Here is a 16,210-nt window from a genome sequence, read left to right on the forward strand (position 1 = left end):
TTCTATCAGAATACGATGCAATCGGATACGAGCAGTTTACATAAGCGCAAAAGTGTAATTTCTAGTCAATCCACCGGTAGCAGCAATGATGTAAGTGTATTTTATTTTTGTTTTTAAGCGCAATTATCTTCAGGTTAGAATGTAAATATTCTTTACTTTTTTAGCAACAACCGCTCACATTTACACAGCAATTGCAACGTCAAACTAAATTAAACTCTCGCAATAATCCTTTTGTGCAAAACGCGCCAATCATCAATGCTAAAAATAGTGCTTCAGCAGCGCATAAAGGTGCACATGGACACCACTCTCAAAGACATTCGCAGATGTTACCCAATTTAAATGAGCATCATTTGGGTAAGTAATTCAACTAAACTGAGCATATGAACATATCTAATATAAACATATGAGAACTATATGGCTATAAGACTTATTAATTATTCACATGTTCGGGTATCTACTATATCTATAGTTTACCATTAGGTCTGTTGAATGCTCGTTTAGCAGAAGTCATTTATATATTTTTTTAGTCATTGCTTATTTAAACTCTATTTAAATGGGCTTCAAAATCAATTACGTCTTTTGCGATTAAATAAACTTTTCTTTTATATTATAGCATCAAATATAGGAACAAATGAAGCTGATCTCTACGACATGGAATGCATGTCGCCTTTGTATGCTACACCTCCACACTCACCCAGTAGTGAGCTCAGTTCACCAGGTCAGTTACCATCAATAAATGTTTTTGATGAGATTGCTGGGGCTTCTGGCAGTAATCATAGCAACGCAATTGGTGCAACCAGCAGCAATTCAGGTGGCAAGTCTGTTTTACCAGATAATCACTTCGCGCGTGACACACACATGCGCATAATCTTGGGAAATCTTAAAGAGAATCAATCAAGTTCATCAAGGTAATTATTTTTATTTTTCAAAAATATTATTTTATTTACTATATTGAATTTTTTAGCAAAAATAAACGTAGCGGCATTACTACAAATCCAGCAATGCGTCTTATTCGTAGTCGGTTTGATTCAGCAGCACAATTGATTCGACGAACCAATAATATGCTATCTTCAAATAGTAATCAGGGGTCTTCAAGTATTGGCGTAAAATCGGGAACATTTCAATGGCGTAAAGAAAGTCAAATGTAATTTAAAATTTTATATGTAAATATGTTTTCTTTATGCTATCATTTTCATTTAATTAAATTTTTTTAATGTTAATTGTTTGGTTTTAAAACAATTTTATTTGTTTAGTTATTGTATTAAATTTAATTATTGTATTATTGTATTTGTTATAATTTTACCTTTATGTGTTTAGTATTGTATTAATTTTTTATTTACTATTTTTTATTTGTGATTTTAATTATAGTTAATTTTTAATGTACCTTATAATTTATGTCGAAGGAATCGCTTTCAAATAACTTAATGGTATTAACATTGTAACAGTTTACATGAAATATTAAAAAAAAGTATTTTTATTTAATAACAAAACCAGTTGCAAAAGAATATTAAATTAAATTATTAAAAATTATATTAATATATAATAATTAGAAAAAGACCAAACTTTAATAAGTTAAAAAACCAAACCACAAAACTTAATCACACAAAAAGAAATGCATTAAAATCATGCAAATAAATAAAACAGCACACAAAATTAATTAAATTTTAATAATTTGTATTCATTAATTAAATAATTAAAATTTAAAAATAAAAAATTATATTTATTAACGGCCAGAATAAATAAATAATAAAAAAAATAATTGAAACTTTTAGGCAATATAGATCTTAATTTAAATTGAATGTTTGATACTTTGTTCAATTATATCCAATAAGTAAAAAAAAAATATTTTATAATTAAATATTTATTAATTTAAATTTAGTTTTTAGTTAAAAATTTTTTCATATTTAAGAAAAATTTTATAATTCTTAATTATGTTAATTAAAGTACTGACCCTTATGCTAATATAATATAATTTATTTTATAATATACCAGTATACATACTTACTTATAATAATACTAATGTTAACACTAAATTATTTAATTTAATTATATTAAATAATATATTTAAAAATTTATGTACTAAAATTATAATTATTATATTTATACCTTTTCGTACATATAGAATTATACACTGTAAAACACTTATATGCAAACACATAGCTACATAACAAATAAAACTGAATTCAAAACATTTTATTTTTGATTTTAAATGAAATATTGTGTCAACATTTTTTTTGTTTTTTAATAAAGATTTTTTTATGCTTTGATAAGAATAGTCAAAGTGAATAGTAAAGTAATTAATTATTATCCGAATGAAACCTTGGGCTGACCATATAGCTGTTTTAGATATCGCGAAATAACCAACTTTAGTGGTATTTGGAAATAATATTGTTTTAATTATTCAAATTTTTTTTTTAATTTTTCTTTATATCAAAATACGACAATGAACCCAAATAAACAAAACACAAAAGAAGACATAATTATTTAATATTAATTTGAGTTGTGCTTTTTTATTATTCTACAAGTCTAGTCTAATCGCTGTTATTAGAACTGCAAACAAAATTTTTATTTGCTCTTTCATTTATAAATATTACGTTAGATATTTAGGTTTAGTTAACATAAATCTAAATTATTTTTTATAAAAATCTTGTTTTATTTTGAATTATTTACAACTTTAAAAAATGTGTGTTTTAAATACAGAAGTATTAAAATGCTTTCCATGTAATGAAATGTTTTTATATATTATTTTATAAATCGAAGAGCTTCATTTTTAATATTTAATTAAAAACAAATTTTTAAGATTAATACAAAATGTTTTTAAGAATTATTAATCCCGATTTTAAAGCTTCATTTTTGATATTTAAAAAAGATTTTGGAAGACTAATTCAAAATGTTTTTCAAAATTATTAATCCTGATCTAAAAGCTTCATTTTTGATATTTAATTAAAACAAAGTTTTGAGATTAATACAAAATGTTTTTCAGAGTTATTAATTCCTGATTTAAAAGCTTCATTTTTGATTTTCAAAAAAAAAATTTTTTTGAGAATAATTCAAATTGTTTTTAAGAGTTATTAATCCTGGAGTGACTTCCTATTAAGGTTGAAGTAAGAAATCTTCATTAAATGTTTTTTAAACTTTTATGAATTCACTTTAAACTAAAATTTTTAATACATTAATTTTTTAAAACTATTCTTTTTAAATTAAAAATGTAATTATTTTTTCATTTAATTGTTTGTTATCACTTGTCTAATTGTTTTTTCTATAATTCTTCTAAGTGTAGACTTTATTAAGATATATGTATGTAATTTTTAATTAAAATTAAACTTCACACAATTATTTATATACAATATTTCGGAAAAATGAACTAAACAAGTTTAATTTAAAAATCGCAAATATTTTTTGAAGCACACATATTCAAAATTATTAAATTCTGCAAAATTATAGTCAAGAATAATACGAAAAACTGAACAAACTAATCACATTTTTACCTCTATTTTAAAAACGAAGTAAAAATCGCAAAACAGTATTTATTTTTATTAAAATATTCATCAAATCGTAACATTTTACATATATTAATTCTAACAAAAAGTGAAAAGATATTAGTTGATAAGTAAAATATGTTAGAACATTATTAACTGAAGGCAAAACTAAATTAATTGTTATCAAGATCTTACTGAGGAAAAAAAACAGAAAAATTGAAAAAAAAAATTCAAATTAAATTATATAAAAAATATTTAAATAATAAATGTATTTACAATTTACAAAGTTATGCAGGAATATATACGAAACAAAGGATAAAACTATTAAAGTGAAAGTATAGAAAGTAGATTTAAATGAGTTCAAAAATTAATTTAAAATTAAGAGTTCTTAAAGAAAAATCTTAAAAAAACTTATAACTGATACAGGAAATTTACAGCAATTCTGAGTGTGTTAAAATTTATTTGATTGAAATTTCAAAAATAATATAATATAAATAAACCACAAATGAACTTAATAAAATTACATTAAATGCATGAATACAAAAAATAAATAAATTGTGTTTCTGTTTAGTCACATGTGGTCAGAAAAACTAAAGAATTATGATACAGACCTACCCGATTTATGGTACCAATAGAGACTTTGAGATAAGTCTCTATTCTAAATGATAACATCTTCTTGACACGTTTGCTTTAATATGTAATGACTTATGTACACATAGCTATCCATAACTTATTGAATGTTTATGTGTAGTGTCGAATATGATATCCATTTAGCGAAAAATTCATCCCATCACTACACAAAATTCGAAACAGTGGATTTATTAGAGAATTCCACCTCATTGGCTCGTCGTTCATCTGTTCTCTTATTCCACTGCACATGCTAATTTAAGCCCAATCGACATTTGGGCTTATCCCTATATACACCATAATACACCATAATTATACACCATAATTGCCCAGAGGGTCAACCAAGCCAGGTTCAATTCCCTTAGTGCCAAACTTCGGGCCACCCAGTGCCGGCCTGACGTCTTCAGCACGATCAGGCAAATCTGCGGATCAAATAGGTCCATTTCTGATCTCCGCTATGGCAACACCATAGCATATGATGACTTCGATAAAGCCAACGTCTTTGGTCTTTGTGACTAATCACCGTCTTACGGCTGGCCTAGGCGAGCGCCACTTTATGTCCACTACAAATTCTGTAGTGCATGGGCTTTTTGATGCTTTTAATGAAAGCATTGTTACTTTCTCCCCGCAGTTTCCCGCTCACTGCATCAATGTTGAAGACACTCAAGGGTTTCTCACCCCAATTGATCTTACTAACATACTTCGGCTTAAAGCCCCTAAAAAGTCATCTGGCACTGATTGCGTGTCTTTTTACGCTATGAGGCGTTTCTCACCACTCTTTTTTAAAAAGTGCGCCATGCTCTTCAACCATGCGTACAACACTGGTTCCTTCCCCCAGCCATGGAGGAAGGCCATAGTTTGTCCCATTGCCAAGAGTGGCAAACCTAAATGTGACCCCTTCAGCTATCGTCCCATTTCTCTCCTCAACTCCGTCAGTAAGCTCTATGAGACTTTCATAGCAAGCAAGCTGAAGTCCTTCTCCTCAAGGAATAATATTATTCCTTCTTATCAGTTTGGCTTCAGAAGCCAAACCTCCACTCTTCATGCCCTGCATCATCTCCAAAATGAGATATGCATAGGCTTTTTCAATAAGCAGCCCACTGTGGCATTAAGTCTTGACATTGAAAAAGCCTTTGATACTGTCTGGTTTGAAGGTTTAATTTTAAAGCTTCACCAGTTCGGCTTCTCCCCTGCGCTCTGTAGTGTGGTCCACAATTTTCTGTCTAGCAGAACCTTTCAGGTTCGAGTCGGTTCCTCTCTGTCTCGAGATTTCCCCATCGACGCCGGTGTCCCTCAGGGCTCGGTTCTTGGACCCCTTCTTTTTAACCTGTTTATAGCAGACATTCCTCTTCCGCGGGCCCCTGTTAAGCAAATCTGCTTCGCCGATGACTGCCTTGTCTTCATGCGGTCATCTAATCCTCACCGCCTTTCCAATGAGCTTAATACCCACCTTGGAGCCCTCTTCGACTATTACACCAAGTGGAAGATTAAACTCAATCCCTCTAAGATCTCTGCCATTGCCTTTCTTGGCCAGCAGCGTGATCGTCCTAGAGGTTTTAGCACCTCTAATATTCAGCTCAGGCTCAACAATTCTCCAATTCAGCTTGTCCCCAAGCTGAAATATCTTGGTATTGTCTTCTCATCTCAACACAATTTTATATCACATGTTGACTATGCCATCCGTAACGCCCGGTTCAGGCACACTCAACTCAAAACTGCACTTCGAAGACACAACCAGCTTAACTGTAAAGTTAAGCTACTCTGCTATAAGCAGCTTATTCGTCCTCTCCTCACTTATGCCTTTCCTATTTGGTCTGCCATCACCTCTGCTCAGATGGAAAGAATCCGCCTGTTTGAGCGGAAACTTCTCCGTGATTGCACCAACTATAAACGCAAGCCCAACGGCAAGCACTTTCCTATCTCCACTCTGTACCACAATGCCAAGATTACTCGTATTGATGAGTACCTTTTGACACTTGCCCGTAGGTATCTCACCCGGCTCCACGACCTCCCTCCTGATGTCTCTTGTCCAGATACCCTCCCAGTAGACCTTGTTCTAGCTTTACGTTTTAAACCTCCACAGTACCTTCTCCACTATTTTGACGAGCTGGGCCAAAATCCTCTCGCTATTCCTCTCTTTAACCGCGGCTTTCGTGACCCTGGTCACAAAGTTTATCACTAGCCACACCCCCGCTAACTAGCCGTAACCCCACTACCTTCATTATCATCCTTTCTTCTTAATTCATGCCCTTGCTTTCTGATTTAGATGAACCTAGTTCACCTAGGTATTAAGTCTATCTACTTTCTCTCTCCCCTGATTACTGGAATGAAGTTCCCACATTGCTGTGGGAATCTTCTCCATTCATTCCTAAGAGGTGGTTTTAGTGGGTTCAAGTCTCACACTGTGGCTTTCGATGCTTTCAACCTACTGCAAAAAAAAAAAAAAAAAAAAAAAAAAGCTTATCCCTTAAGGGTAGGTAGGTTTCTACGGCTGAACCCTGGTTTCAATTATTATGGTTTCAATTATATCCTTCCCATTATTCCCCTCACATCATCCTCTTAACTTTAACCCCACACATCCAATCCCCTACCCATGTATTTGTCTTGTAATCCTTACATGTTATCTGCTTTTCAGATCCCGGCGGGCGACAACAACAACCTCATTGGCTCCTACTAATGCAAACAGTGGCGTGTGTATTTTGCATCAGATCTAACACGTATATATTACACTTAAAGATGTTCACCGTCAATGATAACCCAATATTAAATTCGCCACTTGATAGCAAAATAGTTAGTGTGGGATTAACCACCAACGAATGTAAAAACTTTATATACAGGTTACAACAATAACAACCAAGTACGTTCTTGGTATATTTCATTATTTTATTTGCAGTAAATGCTAGTGTTTTTTTAAATAAACATACTCATTCATACTTAATAAACAAATAAAAAAATGTATTCTTTTTCAAAGGCATTTTTTAAATCAATTAAACATTTTTAAGATTATCTAACATATCATACTTGTCAGATTATAAATGTTCTAAAGTCTTTTAACAGTTAATATTAAATCTAGATGTAGATAATTTTTGTAGGTTAGTATTCATACATTCATCTAAAACTACTACACATAAAAATATATATAATTTTTTATATAAAAATTGCTAAGATCATACAATATATTCATAAAATATTTGTTACAATTCAAGGAACAAAATGTTAAAGTTATATTAAATAAGTTAATGAAAAAATTAAATAATACATATACTTAATTTAATTACAATGCATTTATATATTATATATGGTATAAATATTTCTATAAGTTCTAATGCATGTGATTAATATTTACCATAATCTAAGAAATATTACTTATGATTATCTACTAGAATTTTAGGATTAGCAACACGAAAAACATTGGGTACCATTCCTGCTAATGTAGTAAACAGCTCTTCCGAAATATCGTGTGGTAAAAGAAGTTGCAGAGTACTGAAATATAATAAATAAAGTATTCGAGTATAGAGAGAATTAATATTTATATATTTACATTCAAATTTTTTTACATTTATTTACGTATATTATTTTATATACAAGTTAACAATTGTCTTAGTACAATTGTTGTATAGTCAATTTTTCTGTCTTCTATGAAGACTTTGTCCACAAAATTAAACAAAACACGTTAGCTTACTATGAAGCGCTTTTCTAAAACTGAAAACGCATTTATTGATTTTTTCGTTCGACACGTACTTCAGCATAAGAATGCAAAAAGATATATGATCTTATGCTGACGTAGTGTCTGGAAATTGATTAATATTATATGATAAATAAAATAAATAAATATGATAATATTTATTAAAAAATATGTTATCCGCTGACACCAGTAAATCCGCAGTGCTTCAATGTTTACGTTGTTAACTTACAATAACAAAATTTGCTAAACATTAAAAGCTATTGTTATAAATAGCTACTATCAAATACTGACATAATTTTTTTAAACATACAATATATTATAATATATTATACAAATTATACAATTGGATCTATAGAGATCACTTAACGCAGTATTACTAAGACCAAGTCAAAGAAATTTTGAACTAACACCAACTACATCACATCTCCAAGAACGGCGTGTCAATGTGTAGGAGCCACCCGCAGATTTTCACGATTTACAACAACAACAACATAGCATATCACAGTTGAAAATGTCAAATATTGAAATTTATTAACATACCTTAGTTCGGCTCCGCCCCAAGAAGCGGATTCAATCATGAAACCTTTGGCGCATTTAAAAACCAACTCTGCACGCCGCATACACCATTGTACTGTCATGCTCTCTGACATTTCGTGCCGCAGCAAAGCGGGTATTGTTAAAGTAGTGACATCGTGTCTGCTCGCAGTTTTTAAGATGTTGCGTAAACCCAATATGACAGGATGTCTGGAATTAATGTCACTTGTACTATTGACGGGTTCGTCTGATATTAAATGAAATATGACGTGTGACTGGGAAAGATTTGAGTGTTTCGTTATAAAAAAATCACCAGTTTTAAGTTTATTTTTAGAAGTTTTAGTAGGAGTAGAATTAAGACTACCATTACTTATACTACTAGCTGGAGTGCTCGTTATTTCGGTGCTAATCGTACTGTTTGTACTGGGTGTATTCGAATCATCAATATTTAAAATATGAATTTCTTTTTCAATTTTTTCCAACTGATCATCGATCTGGAATATAAACGCTTCATTTAACGCTAGTTAAATGATATATAAACAAAACTACCAACCTGATCAAAATGGAATTCTGTAGACATGTTTGCATTTTTAATAATATTTTTATTAACCTGTGCTTGTAGAGATGGTGTCAATACTACAACACCACAAAGCGAACTGGAATAAAGTCCCAAAGCCATATTTAAACCATTGAGACTGAAATTATTGTTTTTATCGACAATTTTATTTGAATTATTATATTTGTATTAATACCTCTCATCAATGTGCAAAGGACTACATAAGTCAGTAACATTTGCACTGAGAATTCTTATATTATGCATATGTTTTAATTGTGAACCTAAATGTATGGTAAAGCTTTCCTCCATTGACGGTTGTTGCGACACAAACATTGACGAACGATTTCCGAGTGGTGTAGCCACTGGTGATGTTTGAAATATTTGGCTAACCTGACTTGTTATCCAGTTACGATATTCATTTTTCTGATGACCTTTTTTTGCTTGTAGTTCAGATTCATAACGCTGACGCACATAATTTTGCGTCAAGTATTGTTGAGCTAATAAATTATTTATATCCTCACAAAAAAAAACACCACTATATTAAATTTATATAACTGATATCATTATTTAACTTACTTCCGAAGTTGTAGTTATGTCTAATTGATTAATTTGTGATTCCATTTCATCTTGATGTGAAGAGTTTAACGTTTCTACTTCTAAGTCCATTTGATTCGTCATATCAGCTTTTGCATAACTACGCTCACGTTTGAGTATTTCTTCTAATGAGGATGAATGGACCAATCTATAAACAACAATAAAAGCATATTAATCTTTAATTTGCTTTGTAAAATGTATAAAAATCTATACCAGCTTAAATTACTAACCTGTGAAAACTTTGCGCAAAAATATCTTCATCTGTTGGACCTATGCGGTCTGCAAACTGTATTAGTTCTTCCTTATAGTGGCGTTCTACGTCACGTATTACCTTTTCTAAGTCTAATTCCTCGTTACTTACTTTTGATATTAGATTAGCGGCATAATTGTCCAAGTACTTTTGATTTTCCTCATCAATAAATTTTTTTAACGATACTGCAAGTGCTACACAAATAAAGAAAAATAAAACAATTTTATTATTTTGAATTTAAATATTAATTACCTTCGTTTTCATCTAAATAACGCATCATAGGATCCATTTGTCCTAATAGTTGTGTTACTAACTCTTCCAAGCTTTCATTCTCATACGGCAGGGTAATATCCAGAGCTACTTCTAAGTCTTTCCCATCATGTCCTTTATATTTGTAAGTAAATGTTGTAATATTTAATTCAGCCATATTATCACAATTTTGCAAATTTGTTGCTTGCTGCAACTATTTCCGTTAGAAAGTTTCTTAATTTGTATCAAAACAATTTGTTAATGATACACCCACAAAAACATTAAATCAGCTGTTTTAAATTAAATAAAGTAATGCCACCCGCTATTTACGCAATAGAATATCTGCATAAACATTAGTGCTGTTCATATTATTCAGATATTTTAGAATCCAAAGTTATCCGGTTGTTCGTGTTTTATTTTATTTTATTTTATTTATATTATTTTATTACATATTGCTAAATATAAATTTACAATTTTAATAACTTTAAATATTTATAATTTGTATTAACGAAATTGTGTTGATGAAAATTTGATATATAAAACGTGTGCGAGTTAGACTAAGTTGATGCTAAACCAAATGGGACATTTTTTGGGATTTTTTGCACTGCACACATTTAGCCATTTATCAACACGTATCGACACATCGCTACATTATCGGCACAACTTAGAATTTCCCTCATTTAGAACGCAACTTAGCCTAACACGCACACGTCCATAATATAATATATATAAAAATTTTATTGTTAATTTTTTTCTTGCCGGGAGTGACACGTCTTTATGACGAAAAGAAACTATTTAAAAGTTAAACGGATTCGAATAGCAAAGAAAAGACAAAGACAAAAATATTATTTTTATTATTAATGGTAATATAAATTAATTTCCGAATTAAAATCTTTAAAATTAGTTATGTCCCTTAATGCATGATTGTTAAACAAAAATTTTTTATTATGATGTATGACCTACGAGCACATAGTAAAACTTACATTTTGTGTTGTAGTTACTGTTGTTAGTACGATTTACTACATATGGAAAATTTTTAAATCCTTATTTCAATGAAATAAAATCATATACACATAGTAATGATATAATATGATATACATAATATGTGAAATGTTGAAAATAAACTTTTTTATATATTTGATAGACGACTAAAATGCCATAGCTGTAAGCTTTATATATATAATATAATTGTTATTAATTTTTATGTAATACAACAAATTTAAAATGAAGTAAAAATAAATAAAAATATATACTACTACTACTATATCACAATAAAGCATTTCTGTCCAATAACTCACGCTAGGCTACCTGATATTTTTAAAAACCAAAATTAAAAATGTATTTTTGATATAAGTTTCTTGTTTTTGTTATTTCTTACAAAATGTATTAGAGTTGGTGCAGGTAAATATGTAGTTCAGTTATTTATTTTTGTACACAAAAATAGAAACCAAAAGTAACTCAGCACTAATTTCAACTCTAGGTAGAAGCATATCAAAGTAAAAATAAATCGAGTTTTTACTTTAGCGAGAGACAACCAATATAAACAGGCAGTTATCATTCAGTACTCGAATAAGTTTGATCTAACATTTTTTAGAAAACAAGTAAAATATTTTAAAATAAATACAACTCTGATCATTCATTCAATGTAAATAGCATATTTTGCTTAATGTCAAGCATATGTCAACTTCAATATTTGTCTGCATTTGTAAAAGTTGTAAATAAGTGAGAATTTTAAAATTGTTAATTTAATCCAAGAATGCCTAAATACTATTGCGATTATTGTGACACGTATCTGACTCACGACTCACCGTCAGTACGTAAAACACATTGCACCGGACGTAAACACCGCGATAATGTAAAATTCTATTACCAGAAATGGATGGAAGAGCAAGCACAATTCCTCATCGACGCAACTACTGCAGCATTTAAAGCTGGTAAAATTACACAAAATCCATTTGCTCCAGGAGTGCCACCAGGTGTAGCAAAACCACCAGGCGTTTCAATACCACCACCAAATATGGCGGCACCACCACGGCCTGGTCTACCGGCACCGGGAATGCCACCTATGATGTTACCACCAATGATGGGTATGCGTCCGCCGCCGATGATGGGACCTATGGGCTTAATGGGACCACCACCACCGTTGGGTGTGCGACCACCTATGCTTAATGGGCCACCACCAAAATAAGGAGAAAACAAATTATTTATAGTATAAAAAGTGTGACCAGATTTCCCATGAAAAATGTAATTTTAAGTGAACATTTAAATAATAATCGTGAGAAAATGAAATGTATTTCGATTTTAATTTTAATACATAAGACTTCAATAAATTTTTTTTAATGTATATATTAATGTTTTTAGTTTTGATTTGTAAACATTTCTAGAAAACGGAAATAATAATATATGTTGTATATGAGCAATTAATGGATATACATTCTTTATATTACTTAGATCAATAAGTAGTATAGGCTTTGCAGGTGTAATAACTCTTTATGCATATATGAAACATATCTTCTGTGGTCCCACAGAAAGGATGATTATATATTAGCTTTAATTGTTTATTCTTTCTCCATATAAAATGAATTTTTAACCTTATGGAATTTTTTGAATATCATTAATAGTATAAACTTTTATTCGTGTCCATTTACAACTCAGTAATATGAGCTAAATATAATTAAACTCTAGTGATTTAATGAAAATTTACACTTAAAGCGGACGTATCTATAAATGCTTATCAATAAATCATATTTAATAATACCAATCATTTTCTTAGTAAGATTTGTTCAAGTAGCCTTGATTGACTCAATATGTCTAGAGTTAATATACAAGATTAACTTCTTTACCCATGCGACTATTTTAATTTTTTTGACAAAAGTATCATCTGCCCACAATTTTCCAAAGAACTTAGAAAATCTATATATAATATATATAGTACTATAAATTATTTAGTGCTCAAGTACACTGGCTCAAATAGCTTCAACATAATAATAAATTATTTCAATGAATCAGTTTTGAGATATTAAGCATAAAATTTCTTTCCGATAAAGGCTGGTTCCAACAGTTGTGTACCTTTTTATCATCTTCTTGATTCAAGGAATCATCTCGAAAAGTAATGACAGGCTTAAAAAAACTTTATGTATTTAATTCTGATTTATATTTTATTTGACTATTTATTACTTATTTGATAAGTAATAAATAGTGGACTATTTTCATCATGGACTATTTTCTTTTAAAATATGTTTTACATAATTTGTTATTGAAGTCATTCAGAGCTCCAATACCTTAACTAAATTTAATACATTACCTCTTAACTTTAACTTAACCAAAATATTAACACATATTAATATATGTAACATAATTATGTAGGGATTTCTTCCATTTCGTATGGGTCTTCATTACACCATGTCTGTCTGAATTTAAAATTTTTTTTTTAATTTATTTTCTTATGTCAATTCGGAATAGACAATAAACAATATTTAAAAGTGACTAAATACTTAAAATTTTTTGTGAGCTTGAAGGGACTGTGATCAATAGTACATCCGTCTGTTGGAGTCGGACACATTAAAGTTCCAATGGCGTTTGTTTGCGGAGACGTGTGAACGTTCTTCCTTCTGCTATCATTCTGCTCATAAAGTGGTTGGGAATTTTAAATAAAATCAATTAATTGATTTGGACTTCTTCAATTTACTCCAATTTAATTGTTAAGTAGAGCATTCACCCTTATTACAGAAAAACTTGCTTAATTTCTTACTTGACGGGGATGATGGAAATAAACAAACGATTGAGCATGCGCATCACCATGTCCAAGTTTTAAATAAAATCAATTTATTGATTTAGACTTCTTCAATTTACTCCAATTTAATTGTTAAGTAGAGCACTCACCCTTATTACAGAAAAACTTGCTTGATTTCTTACTTGACGGGGATGATGGAAGCAAAGAAATGATTGAGCAAGTCCATCATAACTAGCATTTATAAAAAATTACTCATAAATGTAACATATGCAGGCGATGTATAGTCACCCTTAAATGTTAAAATAGTTCAACCTAATAATTGTATTAATATTCCGCCCTTTTCATTTCTCAAAAATATAGAAGTAGCGTTCTATTTTCTTTAATAGTTTACGTTAACGAATCAAATAGCTTAATAGCTTACATTAAATCAAATAATAATCAAATAATGACTTTCTAATACTACGAATCAGCATTGTTCCTACACACACCAGAAGGACGTCCAAAAAAACCGCAGAGATCAGAGTACTGACAAGGCTGAAATGCACGCCTCTCCCATTCAAGTGAAAGTATACCAACCTGAATGAATTTCCAGAAAAACCGCAATGGTCAGCATAGAGACAACGCTGAAAAACACACCTCTAAAAATTCTATAAACTTGGTCAAGTCCCTTATTTTACAGGATGTCATTTTATCAGTTTGGTAACAAAACATGTCCCAAAGCTTTTTAATCTTATACTCGCAAAACTTGACATTGACCTCCTGCTCTTCAAAGCTACAACTATGACAAATGCCATTATAGAGTAGACCCAGTCTTTTAGCTTTTTTTTCCAGTATTTTATGATCTATCAGCATTAATGCCGTGGTGCTGAACACGTTCCTATTTTCACATTGAAGCCGCTAACTGCTAAGTTTTTCGCTAAACTTGGACCCAGTCGAATTTATAATCTGATAGGAATTTTTATCTGTTAAGTTTTCAGCTATACTAATCTTTTTCTTTAAATGCATGTGAGATAACAGTATCAAATATCCGTAAATATGAATTTTTACGAATGGATTTGGATACGAATAACAATCAGTAAAAATCTACTTGCGTTTTAAGAGCTAACTAGTACGCACTATATAAGATCAGCTTAGGCTAAATATATATTATAACTAAAGGTTGTTCTTACTATTTAAAAGGATGGGGTGTCAAAAGGATAAGGTAAACAAAAGAAGGTTCCTTCTTTCAAACTTTGTTTATAAATTAAATAATTTTCTATTTTTTGTTCTCTAGAATAAATCATCTAGAATAAAGAGAGGCGAAGTCGCTGCTCCAGAACAAAACGAAATTTACACAAGAAAGACCAATAATTCCTTTTATAAATAAATAATTAAACCACAATTTTAATATATAGTTTTTGTCTTTATTTATTTATTTATTAAAAATAAAATAAAATGTGTTATAAAAATATATACTAAAATAAATATGTATTCGAATCATAAAAATAAAAAATCAAATATCACCTTGCAAAACTGATTTCACTATGTATAGCCACGTTGATACACTCTACACCTGCAGAATGAGAAGTTTTTAGACTTACCTGTTGATTGCAGTGTATCCGGTACAATTCTTTCCCGCACTTAGAGCTCAATCATCACTCATTAAACAACGTTTTGCAAGTGAGGATTTTCGGTGGTTTTAGTTGGATTTTACAATTATTTCTCAGCCAACTTGTAATAAAAATTAATAAAATTATTTTAATTGTTTTTTTTTTATTTTAAATAAATTAAATATAATGAGAATTGATTAGTTTTTAGAATATGATTAAAATGGGTCAAAAAAAAAATTCAATTCTCAAAAGAAAAATTATAAAAAACATACAAAAAAAAACTGAAATTAAAAATATATTTCACAACTTTTTTACTGTTTCCTTAAGACATTTTTTTTTACCAATAATTGCTGCTACGCTTAAGATATCCTGTAGTCTTTACTTGGTCACCAATATATACATTTTTCTGGTAAGTTGGTTTTTACAGAAAATGCTATACTAAATTCTTTCTGTATCTTTCACTGTCTGTTACTCTTCCTTTAATATCATCTGTTAGTATATCTCTTAGTATGCAAACGTTATTTCCCTCATAAGGATATTTGGAGTTAATTCTTGAGTCTCGATTTTCCACTGTTTTATGCAAGTTCTAATCCATTTAATATTACACGAGAACTGCTGGTATATAATAGTATAACATCTATAGTATCAGAGATTGCTGCTTTCGACTTCATATAATTTAAAAAATATTTAAAACTACACTTTCAACTACTGTTTACATATTTTTTTTAATTTTAAATATATTTTTTGTTTGTTTATAAACACTGTCTTAAAAGTAAAGTATTGAAGTAAAAGTTAGTTGCTTATGTGCTCTAATTTGGCTTCTTTATCTGAAGTCGCTGTTACAATTTTAAAATTATCAAAGTATTTTTTACATATAACATACATATACCTTATGATCAAAAAAGAACGAGAAT

General features: G+C 29.9%; 4 protein-coding genes across 4 annotated transcripts in view; 2 read left to right on the forward strand and 2 right to left on the reverse strand.

The window, feature by feature from the left end:
• Positions 1-16,210, reverse strand: part of LOC119676774 (tyrosine-protein phosphatase 99A-like) — a gene marked incomplete at its 5' end in the record, with an annotated part of 569,905 nt that overhangs the window by 93,889 nt on the left and 459,806 nt on the right. The gene's annotated exons all lie outside the window — the stretch shown is intronic.
• On the forward strand, positions 8-1,166 carry LOC119680890. Its single transcript, XM_038093902.1, has 4 exons — positions 8-90; positions 165-354; positions 614-908; positions 965-1,166. Exons 1-4 carry the CDS (start codon positions 16-18, stop codon positions 1,146-1,148), a joined length of 744 nt encoding a protein of 247 aa, XP_037949830.1. The 5' UTR covers positions 8-15; the 3' UTR covers positions 1,149-1,166.
• LOC119680882 (protein C12orf4 homolog) lies at positions 7,443-10,280 on the reverse strand. Its single transcript, XM_038093894.1, has 7 exons — positions 9,978-10,280; positions 9,706-9,919; positions 9,458-9,623; positions 9,078-9,397; positions 8,879-9,020; positions 8,332-8,819; positions 7,443-7,589 (listed from the first exon to the last, which is right to left on the reverse strand). The coding sequence occupies exons 1-7, from the start codon at positions 10,150-10,152 to the stop codon at positions 7,469-7,471; spliced, it is 1,626 nt and encodes a 541-aa protein (XP_037949822.1). The 5' UTR covers positions 10,153-10,280; the 3' UTR covers positions 7,443-7,468.
• Positions 11,630-12,240, forward strand: LOC119680893 (U1 small nuclear ribonucleoprotein C-like). The gene has a single exon (XM_038093905.1). The coding sequence runs from the start codon at positions 11,731-11,733 to the stop codon at positions 12,160-12,162; it is 432 nt and encodes a 143-aa protein (XP_037949833.1). The 5' UTR covers positions 11,630-11,730; the 3' UTR covers positions 12,163-12,240.

The sequence above is a fragment of the Teleopsis dalmanni genome, chromosome 2, assembly GCF_002237135.1.
Source record: "Teleopsis dalmanni isolate 2A chromosome 2, ASM223713v2, whole genome shotgun sequence".
Lineage (NCBI taxonomy): Eukaryota > Metazoa > Arthropoda > Insecta > Diptera > Diopsidae > Teleopsis > Teleopsis dalmanni.